This window comes from Nanorana parkeri, unplaced genomic scaffold, assembly GCF_000935625.1.
Source record: "Nanorana parkeri isolate BGI_ZX_2015 unplaced genomic scaffold, ASM93562v1 scaffold1255, whole genome shotgun sequence".
NCBI lineage: Eukaryota > Metazoa > Chordata > Amphibia > Anura > Dicroglossidae > Nanorana > Nanorana parkeri.
In genome coordinates, this window is record NW_017307523.1 from 24,210 (window position 1) to 42,842 (window position 18,633).

Here is an 18,633-nt window from a genome sequence, read left to right on the forward strand (position 1 = left end):
ATCACTACGCTGTGCAGGTTACGCCAAATTGCTTTGCATGTTGATTGAACAATATAGGAAAATAAATTTTGATTTTCGAAATCTGTAAGGAATAAAAAGATAACGAATGTTAATATTTTATATTTTCAGTTTTATTGTGCATAGTTAAGTGGCGCAGTATGAAATATTGCTTTCGTAAGGAACTAAAATTACAAAAAAAGGAGGAAAGAAGTGGGTCGGGGACTAGAAGGAGGGCAATATATACTCATTACCATCTCCTCTACTTTTTGAAACCGATCTTGGAGCTGCGTCTGTAAGATGGCTTTCTTATGGTGATGTACACTGCTTACTTTTTCTATGAATGATAACCGTTAGACTGTCTGTAACCGTCTGTAAGATGGCCTTCTTATGGTGATGTACACTGTTCACTGTTTTTCTATGAATGATGACCGTAAATTTTTTTTGTTTTTAGAACCCAGTGTAGCCTTGAGAAACCTATGCTGCAAGAAAGAGAGGAGGCTGATGGTCTGGAAGTGGAGACCAGTCCAATTGGCGAGATGCCTGAGGGGTATAGTCCATTGGAGGGAAGTTCCTCCTCCTAAAGTCCAATGCCTCTTCCCTCCCAAGCTGTATGAAGGACAACACCGGCGCCTAGGGGAAGAAGAGTTTCTGCTGCCCCCTAGTGGCCTACGGGCTCAGAATGTGGAGTTGATGGATGCTGTGAATGTGTTCATGCAGAGGAGTGTGGAAAGTGAATCTCCCACCCGCACACTCTGCATGTCACTGTTGACCCCATTGCAGGATGTCCCGAAGGCAAATATTCCGCGGTGTATGGCAGATCTCCATCTAGTTATAAAGGCCTACCAAAGTGAGGTCCCACCCACATCCTATATGGCCATGAATGAGATCTACAAAATGACCCAGGAAGCAGGAGCAATGCTCCTCCCACCTAAATATAAAGGAAATATTTCATACCGTTATCCCATTGGGATAAAAGGAGGGATTGAAAGTGATTAATTTCATTGGCTTGTTTCTGGGTTATGCATAGTTAATGTCTGAGCAAGCAAAATTGTGTTTTTCAGTATATTCTACAGAAACCAGTTTGAGATGAATTTTTCTTTCACTGGAACACTTGTTACACTGTTTTCTCAATTGAATAGTTTGTGCTATCATTTTACTACCTGGATTGCTAGAATGTACTGTTTTTTCATTCACTGATATCTTGTCACATTGTATCACATAAGTAGCTTTTTGCCTTTAATGGTAAATCACATTGAATAGGTCTCCTTGCAGACTCCGGAGTGGTTTATTTCTTCACCACTATTGTATCACCTTTTTTTCACTGTGAATGGCATGGTTTTTGCCTAATTAATTATTATATTTTTCACTGTTATGATTCACTTTATGGGATTGAGCTGCAATATTGTTTTTATTTAACATTGGTATTCAATTTATCTAAGCACCTTTAGCGCTGTGTTAACATTTTTAAATCACCGTTTCTTTTTCTCATAGCAGCTTAAGGGCCATTCATATTTGTAAATAATTTTAGCAGTCTTCCAAGAGCGTAGATCTTTGTTACAACAATAATTGTATTATAACGATGTAAAAAAAAAAACTTTTTTTAAAAACTATTTTCAGTAATTTTTCAATAATATAGTAAAAAATAAAACCCCCCAGTGGTGAATAAAGAAATAGTATAAAATTAATTTCAGTATAGCATTGCATGACTGAATAAGGGCTTGTTCACACCAAATGCAGACCAGATCTGCATGAGTTTCTGCACACGCAGTGCAGTGGGTTGTGCCACGTTTTTGATGCGTTCCGGACCATTTTTGGTTAAAAAAAAATAATATATATTTTTTAGTTTAGAATGGGCTTTCAGTGCGTTTGCATGTGTTTTTGATGCATTTGCATGCGTTCCAGAGCAGGTAAAATAGGGCTTGCTGCAGGTTTTTTTTAACATGCTCTGGAACTGAACGCTGCAGTGTGAACTAGAGCCCAAAATACCATTGAAATGCATTGGACGCAGTTTTGATCCGGTCTGTAACTGCTCTGCTCCTGGAACGCGCTTGGTGTGAACAAGCGTGCATTCATGAGCGGTAGCTGCTGGAACGTACCTGCGATCGCTGAGAAACTTCCTTGCGTTTTGGGGCGTGGCGGTGCATTGTATTCAATGGCACCGCTTGCACGTCCCCCCGCCCACTGTGTGATCGGACGCCTGAAAACTTTGCCAGCGTTCTGTTCCACTGCAAACGCAAAAAATAGGGCTTGCCCTATTGTCAATTGTAGCAAGCAGTAGAAGGGTAGAAAACAAAATGAGCAACCATTGCAACAGGCCAACCCAAGTGAGGGAAGGAGTCCATCAATTAACATCAGAGGAAGGGATTTCATGGCGAGTAAAAAAGGCACTATACCATGGTATGTCCAAAAGCAAGAGAGCTCCGTCCTCGACCCCCTCCTCTCCGCACTGCTGTCCCCAAACAACACGCATAACACATAGGCACTAGCACAGTCAGTTCAGCTTTGTCCTTGCCCCCCTCCCCTCCGTCATCATCTCTTCTTCTCCTTGTGTATGTCCCAAGACAACAGTGTGGAGTAAAGGGGCTGAGGACAGAGCTGAACTGACTGTGCTAGTGCCGATGTGTTGCCTGGAGACAGTAGTGTGGAGAGGAGAGGGGAATGAAAGACAAACTGCAGGATGGATGTGCAAGTGTTCATAGACCTTTGACATGACATGACAAAACTTCGATAGGATAAGGTCCGAGCTGCTGTGCCTGCAAGCTGCTGTCACTCAATGGGAGAGGAATGTTGCGATCACTTCTCAGCACAGAGCTTAGCCCGCCTCACAGTATATTACATTGAATTTTAAGCTTATGGTGCATTTAGATTACAAAATGTAACATTGCAAAATGTACTCTTATATCATTAGGAAATTAAAAATGCAAAAAAGGTGTACCCAATAGTTCTCTTTAAACAATAAGATGAGACTGTCATTAGCCAATCAGTAAACCCACATGTTAGTGAAAATAATATGGCACAACTATATTTTGAAAGGTTAATATTGTTGACATGCATGTTGGGTGTTTTGAATTACCTGGCAGTGAACATTTGCAAATATTTTACATCATATTCGGTAGGGTTGCACAGATACCAAGTACAGTACTCGGTACAAGTACGAGTACTTGTACCGATACTTTTGAGCTCCAAGACTACACTAGAGAAAAATGTAAAAGTTAGGAGGTAGCTGTCATTTGTAAGGAGCATACGGAGCTCCTGGGATTTGTACATCTCTGTTTTAATGTACGATTTTGTTTTTATAAATATAAATTAGGGATGCACCGATATATCGGCCGAAAATGGCACTTTTCGGCCGATATATATATATACATCGGGTCATCCCTGGTTTCTTTTCTCCCCGCTGGGAGCTGTTCCAGCGGGGAGAAAAGAAAGTGACAGCCGCCGAGCGCTGCAGGAGTCAGGACGAGAGCGCTGTGAGCTGCGGCAGGACAATCTTATTACAACAGTAGGGACAAAAACGACTTCATGTCCCTGTGGCTTAAATGGGGATACAGGCAATACAAATCTGAGATATTTCCACTCTATTCCAAAACTGTCAACAGTGGCTTTGAAATAAAAATAAAAATTGCCTACACACTTTGGAAAAAAAAATCAACAGTTTTTATTGCTCATGCAAATCATCTTAAACTATTTATTTAAAACACACTTGTGACAATCATAAGGCATGTGGATCAAAATTATTATTATTATTTTTTTTACTACCTAACTACTATATTTTGAAGTCCATGTCTTAACTCTGTAATAGTTACAAACTCTGCAATATGTTGCAAAGCAATGGAAAATATACACCCTGGTCAATGAAAAGCAGATCATTATATGCTTCTCAAGGTCTTATGTTTTAGATCCGATGGTTTAAAATGAAGTTCAATATAAGTAAGAATAGCAATGATGTTTGTTTGAAAGCAGATCAGTAAAGACTCCAATTATGGCTTGTGCAACAATCACTGCCAATGTCCTTCTGACAATCAATAATTCAATCCATCTTTTCTTTTTGCACCAATTTTGGAGCATCAACAAAGTCTTTGCCATTGTAAAGGATAATGGTGGCTGTCCCAATACTGGCAACTGCCCAGAAAAGTACATAGGCCAAAGTCTCCGTCCAGGTGTCACCTTGAAAAAAGCAGATTGTTTATTTGTAGTACTTTTTAGGAACAGACAAATTACATAAAACGTGTATCTTAGCAATTCGGTAATCAAAAGTGTTGACTTACCAGCCATGAGCAAGCAGATAATGCACATTGAAAAAGCAACCACCATGATGATTGGCAACTGAATAGGGGAAAAGAAAATAGCATGGGTTGTTTAAAAATACACAAAAGGAATATGTAGAGTAGATCATCACAGTATATACAAATAATGCTAAAGTGGAACTCTGCAATCCCCTCTCAAAAATGTATATATCTACATACATACACAGTAAACTCTGTTATCCAGTATTCAACTAACCAGAAAAAAAAAAAAAACCCACATACTCACTGTTCTGTAGCATGTATTATCCTGCCCATCTGTCTTAATTTGTTTTAAGTGTGTATTTGATTTAATTTGCTTTTGATTATTGCATTTCAATATTTATATAAAGTCAATGCAGACTTTATGATATGGTATGTGGTATGGCATTAGTTATAGTATACTATTAAAAATAGGTCTAACAAAAACCACAGAGCGTCCCGACATGAGCAGAATCGTTTTATTGTGGAATAAGGAAAAACACTCACAAAAGTGCAATAATAAGCACATATAATATCTCCTATCAGATTGTAGGAAGTGTAACTCGTATTCACGAGATCTACACAGAAGACACCGATCCGCTGGCTGTCATGCTGCCTACTGGCTGAAAGTGTTTGCGGCTAACGCGTTTCCAGGGCACGCCCCCTTCATCAAAACACCGGGAAAAGCAAATTGATAATATAATAGTGACCCGGTTACCTAGTCACCTAGTGTATGGAAATCCCAGGGCGGCCATCTAATAAATGCATAGCAGCTTTGTCCCCCAAAAAAACACGCAAAAAGGTCAATGGCATTTGGGTTACAAACATCACAGGCTGCTAAAACTCACTGATGCGTAGACCATAAAAACACTGCATTAAGCACGAAGATATGAGTACAGAAAAACATGATTGTATAAAAACATTAAATTATAGATAAGACATAATTCTAAACTATCCATGTGTATACGCGCATGCGTACTCGCTCGCACGCACGCACAAAAACTGAAGACCAAAAATCTTCCATGCTGTCCTGGAAACCGAGGTACCAGGTACCGTACTCAGTTTTTCCCAAGTAATCTTCCAGGACAGCATCTGAGAGAGTAGGCAAGAACCCATACTCACATGGTTTTAGGGTGGTCTAACTGCTTGCAGGACCTTTCTACCAAAATCCTGGCCCTCCTTGGCAAACACGTCCACACGGTAGTGCCTGACAAAGGTTTGGAAACTGGTCCAGGTAGCTGCCCTGCAGATTTGATCTGGGGGAGCCCCTGCCCGTTCAGCCATAGAAGAAGCCCAAGCCCTGGTGGAATGTGCAGTCACATTCTGTGGCGGAATCAATCCCTGCTGTCTATAGGCCTCCGATATAGCCAGTTTGATCCATCTCGCAACTGTGCTCTTGGATGCCCGTAGGCCCTGTTCAGGCCCTGAAAAGAGGACGAATAGATTATCAGATTTGGCTGGTTCTATCCAGATACTCCAGAACACATCTCCCGACGTCGATGCCCCGCAGTCTCTCTTCTTCCTCTGTAACTGGGTTAGGGTAGAAGGAAGGAATAACCACTTCCTGAGTGCGGTGAAAAGTGGAGGCCACTTTCGGTAAGAACCCCGGGTCGGGTTTAAGGACGATCCTGTCATCATGTATCGTGCAGTAAGGCTTTGCTATGGACAATGCATGGATTTCGCTCACTCTTCTGGCCGACACAATGGCTATTAGCAGTGCTGCCTTGACAGTAAGAAGGTGAAGTGAACAAGAATTGATAGGCTCAAAGGGAGGTTTTAGAAACCCGCGGAAGACTACACAGGTCCCAAGTTGGGAAGCTCCTCACAGCTGGAGGCCTACTTCTGGCAGTGGCCAATAGGAATCTCCGAATTAACGGTTCTTCCGCCAGTCTGGTCTCCAAGTAGATGGACAGGGCGGAAATTTGTACCTTGAGTGTACTGCAGGATAAGTTCATGTCTGCACCCTTTTGCAGAAACTCTAAGACCGCTATGGGAACTGGGTTCCCCATCATGTCATTAAGCTGGACCCAGGAGGAATAAGTCTTCCAAACCTTATTGTAGATTGCGGTAGTGGTAGCTTTTCTACTGGTGAGAAGAGAAGACACAACCTTCTCAGAGAGCCCCTTGGTTAGCAGGATTTCCCTTTCAGAAACCAAGCGGTGGGTTTCTAGATGTGGATGGCGTGCTGGGCCCTGGGCCAATAAGTCTGGCACCAGCGTAAGAATCCACGGAGGACTGACGCTGAGATTCTGGAGAGTCGCAAACCAAGGTCTCTTCGGCCACCAGGGTGCAATGAGGATGGTCATTTGCTCCCGTGCCACTTTCAGCAAGACTTTGGTTATCAGCCTGACGGGAGGAAAAGCGTATGCCAGAGGAAACGTCCAGGTGTGAGCAAAGGTGTCCACCCCTAGAGCCCCATCCCCCGGACACAGGGAGAAGAAAACATCTACCTTCCGGTTTTCCCTGGTGGCAAATAGGTCCACCGTCGGAGTACCCCATCTTCCCGATAGTAACCGGAAAATGTGCTTGTTTAGGGACCATTCGGAAGGAAGGAGTCGCTTCCTGCTGAGGAAGTCGGCTAGAGAGTTTAAGGTCCCTTTTAAGTAAATCGCCGACAGAGATAGGAGGATGCTTCTGCCCATAGAAGGGTAGATTCTGCCAGAGCTAGGAGAGGCGTTTACATCATAGTTGTTGCATTACGATTGTTTCTCTACAATATACTGCTATGTTTTTATTGCTGAGAAATCTCACAGTGGGGGGCACTTATTGCAGTGTGACAACTGTCAAAAGTGGAATTCCCACCTCACTTTGTAGAAATGTATTTTTACTTCCCTTTTTGTCCCCCTAGTGCAGTGGTTCTCAACCTTTCTAGGGCCGGGACCCCTTGGTAACATTTGCCAAGTTGTGGTGACCCCCAACGGTAAAATTTAGGGATGACGCGGCTGCTGCAGCGACATCTGGCGGTGTGGTGGGAGAACTGACACTGCTGCGCTAGGAGAGGGCTGAGGAGGACTCTCACCTAGCACAGCAGAAATCACACAGCGACCCACAGGTTGAGAACCACTGGCGTATGCCGTCAGAATAAAAAAAAAAACCACCATAGGAATGAATAGCTAGATTCCTATTGGCTATTTCACTTTGCAATAGCCAATAGCAAACAAGCTATTGCACCCGCCCTCTGCTGCTGTCAATCACTAGAAGAGGACCTGATGGAGAACTGCAGGCCCCCCTCTGCTGATTGGCAGCAGCAGAGGGCGGGTGCAATAGATAGGCGGCCCCCGATGTCAGGGAAAAAAAAATAAAATAACGATTGCAGGGAAAGGTTTACTCTGCTCGAAAGTGTTTCTCTCCCGGGCTGCCGGGAGCCGCTATCTAATAGTGGGAGACTCCCGGGCAAATCGTCATTCGACCCCCGACGGGGTCGTGACCCACAGGTTGAGAACCGCTGCCCTAGTGGGAGCAACACCTGCAGTTAAAAATTAGGTTTAACCTCTTTCCTAATGTATCTAACACTAGAAAAAATTTTGACTGGAGTTCCACTTTAAATACTTTTAAGGTTAGAAGAAACATTTATTGATGAACATTTCATTCCTATGAGGATACAAGATGCAAAAAAGGAAATCTTCAATGACTTCGTAAGAATAACAAAAAAGCTCATCAACACAGTAGGAATGGGTTTTAAACCCTAAATTCTTAAGGGATCTAGATACATCCGTTGGTGGTCAGATGTAAGAAGACCCTCCCATCCAACTAGCACAATTATTACTAGCCTCTTGTACCTGTAATTTATTTTTAAAACACCTATCTACCTGTGATTGAATTAAATTACCACTGCAAGTTTTAGTGGAAGCTTGTTTTAAAGTAAGAGTAAACATTGCCTTTGATAAAAACATAAAGAGCAAGCTTGACAAGAGAAAGACAGAATTGGGTCTACAAAATGTAGAATATGGTCTGCAAAATGTAGTGGCTTTTACTTACTGCCAAGAATTTCCAATCTTTCTGCACTTGTAAAGGACTAGAAGAATAGGTTTCTTCAACAGTGTAATTTCCAAGAAACAAGTCAATTGAATCCTGTATAAAACAAAAAACAATCTTTCAATTCAAGACAATAAAACAAATGTAAATGTTATATTTCTGGTAGAACTGGTAGAAAAAAAATTCAAACACAAGGGGCGAAGGGGGTTCTTCTCAGTTCGCGCGGTTAGGGTCTGGAACTCACTGCCACAAGCAGTGATTTCAGCTAATAGTGTGGAATCGTTCAAGAAGCTTTTGGACGATTTCCGGAGAAACGGTAATATACAGGGGTACAGGTACTCCTAATAACGAGATGACACAGGGACCCATACACACACAATAGGTTGGACTTGATGGACATATGTCTTTATTCAACCTCAAATACTATGTAATTTCTAATCAATTATATTATTATAATAATTGATTAAAGCAGAACTATTTTTTCAATGCTTACACTCTGCCTATTCTGCCATAAATGCTTACTCCCTGAATGCTAGAACTTTTTTCCTAATTGTAAATTCAATCACACATGCACAGCTCAGTGTACAACCTTGGCATGCCATAGGTTTCAGGACAGAGTCTGGACTCGGAAGAAGACCAAAAGACTTCAGCAATGAAGCAACAAGGGGGAGTATGGCCTTTCCATCAATGGAGGAGGCCACTGTGAGATGTAAGTCTACCATAATGGGCAAATATGTTGTGCACATCTGCATATTATGGATCCATTTTAATTAAGTTCTAATTTAAGTCACTGCCAGGGGTGTCCCTAGCACTAGGTTCCCAGTGCACATGCCCCACATCTGCTGCTAAATGCCCTGGGTCCCGACACATTGATGGTTGACATTTTGTTCCTTAATATGTCTCTAATTAAGCTGCTGACTTCTGTCCCCGTCTGATGACCCAACTGCCAGACCTGTTGCACAGAGCTGAGTTTCAGAGTGATTCCCTCGGCTCTGTACAATAAATCTGACAGGTGGGATGGCAAGCAGGCCCAGAAGCAGGCGGCATTTGAGACATACCTATTATATCACATACAAGCGATGATCACGGTGCCCGGCCCCTTTTGCCTCCCAGAGCCCTTGTGTGAGGTATGTGTGGCTTGGCTTGCATAGTAGGACCAAGTCCTCAGTCTTGGACACCTCTGGGCGGATTGGTATCACCCTGATATAGTCATCTTGATCAGGGTTCTCTTTAACCTCCCTGGCGGTATTCCCAAGTGTGGCTCGGGGTTAATTTTCAGTGCCAATAGCAGTAACCCAGAGCCACACTCAGGATTACACAAAAGTGTCACTTACCTTGTCCATACAAGCCCGCGGTGTCCTCTGCTGTACGCGGCCAGCCGATGCCGGCATCAGACTTTTAGTTTAGTGTTTGGCATCACAGCGGGGGGCGGAGCCGGCGGGAAATTCAAAAGTGAAAACATGCAATATACACAGAATACACACAATACAATGTAATCTTTTATGATTACATTTCTGTATCAAACCATTTCACTTCAATTTTGTCCCTAGAGCTTTGTCCAGTGCCCTGCCTGCACTTTTATTGTACTCTATTGACTGTGGTACGGATCAGGCAGCGCCCCTCAGAATTCCCATTTACTGGACCATTTTTTTAATTATATAATTGTTTATAATTATTATATTATCATTTCTTATAATTATTTATTATATTATAATTTTTTTAATTTCGTGTTTCAAACTTTATCATATCCGGGATGTCTACTAGACTCTTGTTTGGACAGATTTAAGTGAGTTATTCCTAAGAATTACAGGCCTACAATATAAAACAACACATTTCCATGAAAAACAATGTACCGTTTTGGCATTCAAAAATACTGCATAATCAGACCGCCAGGGAGGTTAAAGCCATCAATAATGTGGGCTCTTCTCATGACTGTTTTTTATGGGCCCCATGATAGGGTACATGCAGGTGACTCTAATGCGGATGAAGTTGTGTCAAGCTGTATGTCATTAAACTAACACTAAGCTGTGTCTCATGTGGTGAATTGCACAAAGAGAAATGTTAGAAATTCAGAATTATTGCCCTCTGTGTTACTTACTCCTCACCTCTACACTCTGTGCTTTACATACTACTGACCCTGCACTCTGTGCGTTACATACTACTGATCCGTGCACTCTGTGCGTAACTTGCTCCTGACCCCTGCACTCACTGCGCTACTTGCTCCTGACCCAGAGTAGAGTAGGCTCAGTCTTTATTTAACCATACCCCTTCCACTGTTACTGCAATTTAGCCACACCCACTATTCCCCACAGTATGCTCTGCATCATCATTCCACTCAAGGTGCCCATGGGTGCCTCGGGTCTTTCACCATACCTACAATGCCCCTGCTCACTGCTACTGTTATTGCAAAAGCTGCTATGCCAGCTTTTATTGCTTTCTTTTTATATAATTTTTACTATTTATATAATTATTTATGAAGTTTCTAACAAGACAGAACAGCGGTAGTTTGAAACCCGAGACTGAGCAGTATGGAAGAAGAGTGAGAAGGGGGGTCTTTGTCTGACCATTTCAAAAGCTTAGCGGATACACAACTAAACATTAACAGACTATAGTTCCGCATGCTGTCTAAAAATAAGAATACAAAATATTTATATGTTATACACATGGAGCATACATTTTCTTGTATTTTTTGCTTTTATGGACTGATGTTTTAATATGTAGAAATAATGTTGAAAATGTTATATATGGTGATGTTTCTAAGTTTTTTTAGTCCACAGAATTTGGACAGATTGATTGTTTAACTGGAAATAATACCACAGCTAGTAAAAAGTTATACAATGAAAGAGAACGCTTGTTTTGTATCCAGTATGTACAGTACATAAAACATCTGCAAAAAGAATATCCTTCTAACTTCCCTCATTCCTCGGACAGCCACCTCCTCCATACCTCAATTATCTTCCCAGTTTATTTCCTCCCTCCTCTAAAATTCCATCTATTTAAAAACAATTTATATTAATTCATCTGCTACAGTCATGTGAAAAAGTAGGTATACCCCATAGAAATTGACTTTAAGTTATTTCAACAGGCATACATTAGATCTTCATTCAAACAGTTTCTACAGATAAAGGTGACATAACTGAATAAAAACACAAGAAAATTGCTTTTTCAATCAATAATTCAACAAAAATCTTAATGGATGTGTCACAGTTACCTCCCCATGAGCCAACACTTTCTCCATACCGTGCAGCCACATGCACTTTTGGGTTTTACCCACAGTCACCACTGCATCCACAGTCTAAACCTCTGGTAAGCTATCTCTGCACTCGGGGGCCTCTAGCCTCACTGCTTCTTCCAGCTACCTAGTGCCTCGTGCCTGTCAGATGGTTAAGTACCTAGTTACCTAGCCCCTACCAACCTCCGTGTCTGCTAGTATCTATAGAGTAACCCACGTTCCAAGTCACCTTTCACCATATGTTCAAGAAACATAGACATGCCTCCTCCTCTTCTGCTTGTGCCCTCCAGGATGCAACAGATTTTCAGACACTGGCAGCCCAACTGGCCTGTAACAATGAGGCCCTAATGGCCACATTTTGGCAAGGACTAACTAATTGTGTTAAGGTTGAGAATTACCCTCCTCCCTGGATGATTTCCCTCTCCATTCAAATTGATGTCCAGTTCTAAGAAAGCCCCTATACATCACTGGCGCTTATACTCTGCTCCTTGTCCAACTGCATCTAAAGGAGGTTGAAGCCACCAGTGAGGAATCCTTGTCAATGTTGACAATAATAACCTCATTAATTCTAGCTTCAGGAGATCATTATTTTTGTGTATTCTATGGCAGGGCTCAAAATTTAAAGTCCTAAACGACTAGACAGGCCTTAAGAGTTACTCGCCACCAGTTGCCCCACCTAACCCCAACCCTGCCTCGGCCTTAACTCCGCATGGTATGCAGGTATCCCACCCGGCTCCTATCCCACCGGTTGCAAAGGTGCCTGCTCTAACCACAATGCAGATCTCTTTCAATGCAATTTGGTCCCCGGCACAAAAGCACATGCTTAATTCCACCTTCAAGTACGAAAGATTTGCTGACTGCCAGCCTGGAGATAAAAGTCTGGTGATCCCTCTGCTAAGTTTGCTCCACATTATATTGGTCCTGTTAAAATCATGGCCAAGATCAATCCTGTGTCTTTCGAGCTGCGTCTTCCTCCACATCTCCACATACCCCACTCCTTTCATGCCTCTCTTCTTAGGCCGGTGGTTCTTAACATGATTCTCTTGCCCTACTCCAGTTGTTCTGCTCGAGCAGCTAACTCTCTGGAATACAAGGCCTAGCAAATCTTAGATTCCAAGATCTCCAGAGAGACGCTTCTAGACTTTGGCATTAGATGTTTTTGCTACTCAGCTCGTATGCACATTTAATTGCCACTTCCCTCTGAAATTAGGTCCCTGATGGGTGGGAACCCCATAAAAAGGAGGAGGTTAATGTCAGAGTTACTTATCTCAGACAATCCAGCATTGGCACTTTCTGCATACTATGCAGCTCAATTGGCCATTTAAACTTCAGCAGGACATAAAGTGTGCACGCAATCATAGAATCAGACTTTTTTTCTCCTAAGCTACTGAAGCCAATTTATAGCATTTCAGTCCTAGTGACCTATACACCTGCAGTCAAGCTCTGCGGTATCGGCAGCCTCCATTTGCTGCCCCTCTTTGGCATCCACAGTCTCAGTTGCACCTCCGTTGCTCCTCTATGGCATCCACAGTCTTTGCTGCACCTGCAGCCTCTGTTGCACCTCAGTTGCTCCTGCAGCCTCTCCAACACCCACAGTCTTCGCTTTATCCACAGTCTGAGCCTCTGCTGCACCATCTATACATCCGCAGTCTTCGCTGTATCCACACCATCGCTGCATCCACAGCCTCTAGCATCACTTCTGCTTGCACCTATCCAGTGTCTCATTCCTCTCTCTGTCATGCCCCAGTGGAATAACACCTATTTTATATTTGTTACATGTTCCCATTCACATAGCATAAGCTAAAAAAAAAAAATAATTAAAAAATGCTTCTTGCAGTTTAAACTGCTTTTACTCTTGTTAGGGTTTTAAGGGTTAATGTTACTATTTGCTTATCTTTCTTTGCAATGTCAGGAGTGGCGGTGAGGAGTGAGGGATCTGAGGTGGTTTGTCCATTGTATGTTAAGTAAATAAGAGAAACACAATCCTCAAATTTCAGTCCAATAGGACAGATCACAGTGAAGGTGCTGAGAAAAACCTGGAATCAGCCATCATGCCACATGACCATTTTTGGTCTTTTCATCCTGCACTACACTGGCCTGTGGGAGGAGTCATGCAGAGCCAGCCAATCACTGCAGTAACACCCACTCAACAATGATTGACATTTAGCAGACATCATGCCTATTTAAACTAATACACATTAATGTGATGATGGCATGATGATGCCATGCACATAAGTAGCACAAACCCCAGATATCTGAGGTTGAAATAAAGACAGGTTCCACCTGCATACTTCCCAAGGAGGTTCTAATCACATTTGTTTTTAATTTAAACACATGGACTGTTTATTAGATACAGGTGCTCCTTGGTGTTTCTCCCCGCTCTGCATGGCGTGCTATTTTAGTGGGGTCGGTGTTAGTTCACAATCAGCTATGACTATGGCCGAGTAAGGCAGAAACGCGTCAGCGTTTGTTATTTGTATAGATGCACGTGGAATAAAGTTTGCATTTCTTTGGAAGATCATCGTGTGCTGGTTCTACAGTTTTTGAGCCTATTACTCTAGAAGAGAGTCATCCGTGCACTGAGTGTGGATTGCGGGGACGCATGATAGGGATGAGCTGTGCGCTTTGTGTTTTCCGTTTTCTTTTTTTAAATCAAATAGTTTTTATTCAGTTTTTGCACAGTAGAAAAACATAAGGCATAGACAGAAACAAAAACAACAAGAAAAAAAAAAAGAGGAAAGGAAGCATCCATATCCATAGGGAGCACAGAACATATTTCGACAAGAACATGTTGCCCGCCAATTAAAGAACACAGTAAACATTAAGTATTGCGAAAGCCTCGTGAACCCACTACAGGAACATCAGAACAGTGTTTTCCGTTTTCTAATCACTGGCACCTAACCTGGAACACCTGATTGCTGTCAGTTTTGTGTGTCATTTGTTCAAGTATTGAACAATGAAGATCACCAGCACACAAAGGATTAGATAAAGCCAAGTGTTTTTTCAAAGAAGCATATCAGAAGTGTTAAGGAGCCAACGTTTCTGAGCCAATCAGGGTCTCTTCATCAGGGGAAACATAGTGACCTCTCTGTTTGACCTGATGAAGGAACCCTGTGTGGTTCTGAAACGTTGGCTCCTTAACACTTGTGACATGCTTCTTTGAATAAAAGAACACTTGGATTTATCTCATCCATTGTGTGCTGGTGATCTTCTTTATCCAACCCTAGGATTTGCACGGTGCCACCCAAAGACATCACTACATGCCATTCTGCATTGCTTTATAATGTTTTGATGAGATTTGTAGTCCTCTATACAGTGGCAAAACTACCAGGGTCACAGCAGTTGCAGCTGTGACGGGGCCTTAGCATTTCGCCACTTGGGGGACCCTGGTAACTGCCGACATTGCAGGTTACCGGACCCCCCTTCTATCAGTCTGTGGCCCTCCATCTTTCAGACTGCATGGATTGTGTGCATCACACTTGAACTATGGTTTGGTTTCTGGGGGGGTGGGGAGGTGCTAATGAAAGATTTGTCCCCGGGCACCTCGTGATCTGTATAATGTATTGCTAAGATTTTTAGTCCCTCTACAGCTTGGAGTCAGTGGCAGATCTACCCGGGTTGCAGTTGCAACCAGGCCCTGGCGCTCCACCACTGATTTCAAGCTGTAGAGAGACTACAAATCAAAGCCCGGACAGGAGGAAGAGGGCCCCGGTGACCATCGCCATTTCCATAAAAAGGCCCACCAAAATCCTCAGCACCAGGCCCATGATGCTCTTAATCAGGCCCTGTGCGTGTTGACACAAAACCAAGGAGGCAAGACATCAGTAAAGATCTTAAAAAAGCAGCTGTTGCTGCCTATCATTCTGGGAAGGGTTGTAAGGCCATTTCGAAACAATTTAAAGTCAATCACTCTACAGTGAGGACGAATATGCACAAGTGGAAAACATTGAAACAGTCATTGCAATGCTCAGAGAAATTGCAAAAACAAAAATCAGACTCTACAGTCCTCAGCATGTTAAAGTTCATGACAGTACAATTAGAAAAAGACTGGACAATTATGGTTTGTTTGGAAAGGTTGCCAGGAGAAAGCCTCTCTAAAAAGAACATGACAGCACAGCTTAGATGCAAAGTTGCATCTGAACAAACCATAAGACTCCAGGAACAATGTCCTTTGGACAGACGAGACCAAAGTGGAGGGGTGGTAGAGGGGTGATGATATGGGCTTGTTTTGGAGCCACAGTACCTTGGCACCTTGCAGTCACTGAGTCGACCATGAACTCCTCTGTGTACCAAAGTATTCTAGAGTAGCGGTTCTCAACTGTAACCTCAGAACCCACATTTGTCCGTGGTCTTTAAGTTGCACTGCACTGCGGTACTACGCATTCCGGGGGAGGCGATCGCACTGTGGGTGGGAGGTGCGTTTGGGGTGCTATTCAAATGAATAGCAACGCAATGCGCTTCCCGCACCAGAATGCGTGGCAGGTGCGATTGTGTGGTACGGTGCGTTAACCACACGGGAATGTGTGATTAATGCACTATACTAGAGTGAATGGGCCCTCAAAAACACTGATAGACAAACACAACCACAAAAACAGTTTCACATATTTACATACAGTCTCACACACAAACACACTCCAAAAAAAATGATTTTTTTTTTCTTTAAGTTTCACCCAGTCTCCCTACCTTATGAGAACTGGAGTGGATCCTCTGCCTGGGGTCCAGTGTGGGGTGCTGTGACGGAGCTCCATCCATATGTGCATTTCTTGTACAGCTCCCTTTGCGTGCTCTGTCCAGAATGTGATGTCACTTCAGTCCAGGCACGTCTACAGGGCACGTGAGGGAGCTGTAAGCAATGCACGTATGGATGGAGCTCCCATGCGGCCATACCCCTAGCCCACCCCACCTCAAGCTGACACTTGTGGATGGGCAGCATACGTTGAATGGCTGCTCGGTGCAAGCACTGAGAGTGCTGCACTAGGGGGAGGCTGAGAAGTCTCTCACCTAGTGCAGTGGAAGGCACGCGGCGACCCACTGAACACGGAGTTGCGACCCACTATTGGGTCACGGCCCACCAGTTATAACCTACGGTTCTAGAGTCAAACGTGAGGCCATTTGTCCGATAGCTAAAGCTTGGCCGAATTTGGGTCATGCAACAGGACAATGATCCCAAGCACACCAGCAAATCTACAACAGAATGGCTGAAAAAAATAAAAAAAAAGAATCAAGGTGTTGCAATGGACCAGTCAAAGTCAAGACCTCATCTTGATTAAAATGATGTGGCGGGACTTTAAGAGAGCTTTGCATAAACAAATGCCTGCAAAGCTCAATGAACTGAAGCAACATTGTAAACAAGAGTGGGCAAAAATTCCTCTACAACAATGTGAGAGGCTGATAAAATCATATAGAAAACAATTTAAATTTATGACACGATGTAATATGTTATGTGTTGCTGTTCATCTGAGGTTGTATTTACCTAATTTTAAGACCTGATATATATTCCATTTGGTTTGGAGCACCATACATCATACATGTCATGATTTTGCCCATAGTTACACTGCTGCTGATTCAGCATTAATCAGATTTGTATTCTTGGCTTGAAGTCTCTGTCCTTTTCTGGAAGCCTTTCTTTAAACTCTAGAGCAGGGGTGGCAAACACAAGGCCCGCGGGCCGAATCCGGCCCGCCGGACCTTGCAATGTGGCCCGCACAGCAGCCAGGGCCGGTCCGCTATGCCGACTCTGTGCAGAGCAGTGTCTACTGTGTGGTAGCGAGCAGAGCCGGCACTACCACACAGTAGACACTAGAGGGCGCTGGTGGGGGAGGCCAGAGAAACACCTCCTCCCCCAGCCCTCTCTACTCTGTACTCTTTCCGGAGCTTGCTGGTGCTGTTCCTGCAGCCTGCACTGTCCCGGTACCGGCCGAGATATTAACATATGAATGGGCCAAGGTAATTTGCATATCAATAAGCCTCGGCCCATGCAAATCGCCGACCCTCCCCCGCTGCTAAGGAAGAGAAGGGAAGAGAAGACTGCAAGAACAAGGTATGTGTATGGTCAGGGATTTACTCTCCCTGCCGCCCCAAGGCCAGATTCCACAATAATTAACTTGACTAGGTGACAGCTGTCACTTGAAAACGCCAGATTAGGGATTTCTGCTGCAGTCTGAGCAGTCTCCAATAAAGTTTCTTGTGGATGTTTTCAAGGCTAGTTATTACTTAAATTATTATTAAAACCAGTAGCAACTGAATGCAGAGGCAACTATTTATGATAATAAAGAGTAGATGCATAGTCCTATACAACCGGCCCTTTGAGGGTAACCATATTGCTGATGCGGCCCCCGATGAATTTGAGTTTGCCACCCCTGCTCTAGAGTATATGCAAGAAGTTTTTGGTTGATATTTTTGTGGAATAAAAATATATAGTATAAATCGAGATTGAGAGTCTCCTAATGCTGAAATTGCTACTTTTGTGGATAACGTTAGAAGTAAACTCAATCTCTTCTTATTACTAGTATATGTGTGTATGTTATTAAAGTGATATTAAACCCTCACATATTTTTAAATAAATCAATGCTACAATTTGTTTCTTACTGTTATCCATGTTTGCTTCAGTCCTGTGGGCTGCTGTTTCTTTAACATCTTCAGAGTTCAGAATGCTGGGGGGAACTTCTGTTCTGCAAGTGCCTCCATCCTCGGTCTATAATCCTGTGCTAGGACTACAAAATTACGTCAGAACGCCGCCTGCCCGACGTGTACAAGGCCGCCTACTTTTGATTGGCAGCGGCTTCCGAGTGCTGGTGCTGCGTTGCTGAGATCTCTCATTCACATCAACAAGCTTTATGTATATCTAATAGCCTATAAAGCAATGCGTATGATGGCTCCAGCCTTTTTTTTTTAAACAAGCATTATGTTTAATGTGTATGTGCACAGATTATGGAGCAATATAAGTCTTTTTCTTTTAACATATTTTATGTATGCTTTTTTAATAAGCAAACGCAAAACTTTTTAAAAGAAAAAGACTGCAGCAATCTATATACATACACATTAAACAAAATGCTTGTTTAACAAAAAACAAAAAAAAGTAGCCATAATACACATTACATTGCTTCATAGGCTATTGCATATACACAAGACATAAATATTGTTGAAACCCTATACCCCCCC

The 18,633-nt window shown here is 42.9% G+C and overlaps 1 protein-coding gene across 1 annotated transcript in view; it reads right to left on the reverse strand.

Moving 5' to 3' along the window:
• Window positions 1–3,634: 3,634 nt before the first annotated feature.
• The window catches only part of SACM1L (SAC1 suppressor of actin mutations 1-like (yeast)), a 101,945-nt gene continuing 86,946 nt past the window's right edge, over window positions 3,635–18,633 (reverse strand). The window contains exons 18-20 of the mRNA XM_018568859.1: window positions 8,244–8,336; window positions 4,269–4,326; window positions 3,635–4,167 (exon numbers count right to left, since the gene is read on the reverse strand). Of these exons, the coding sequence (XP_018424361.1) occupies window positions 4,031–4,167; window positions 4,269–4,326; window positions 8,244–8,336 (288 nt within the window). The 3' untranslated portion in view covers window positions 3,635–4,030. The remainder of the gene's footprint in view (window positions 4,168–4,268; window positions 4,327–8,243; window positions 8,337–18,633) is intronic.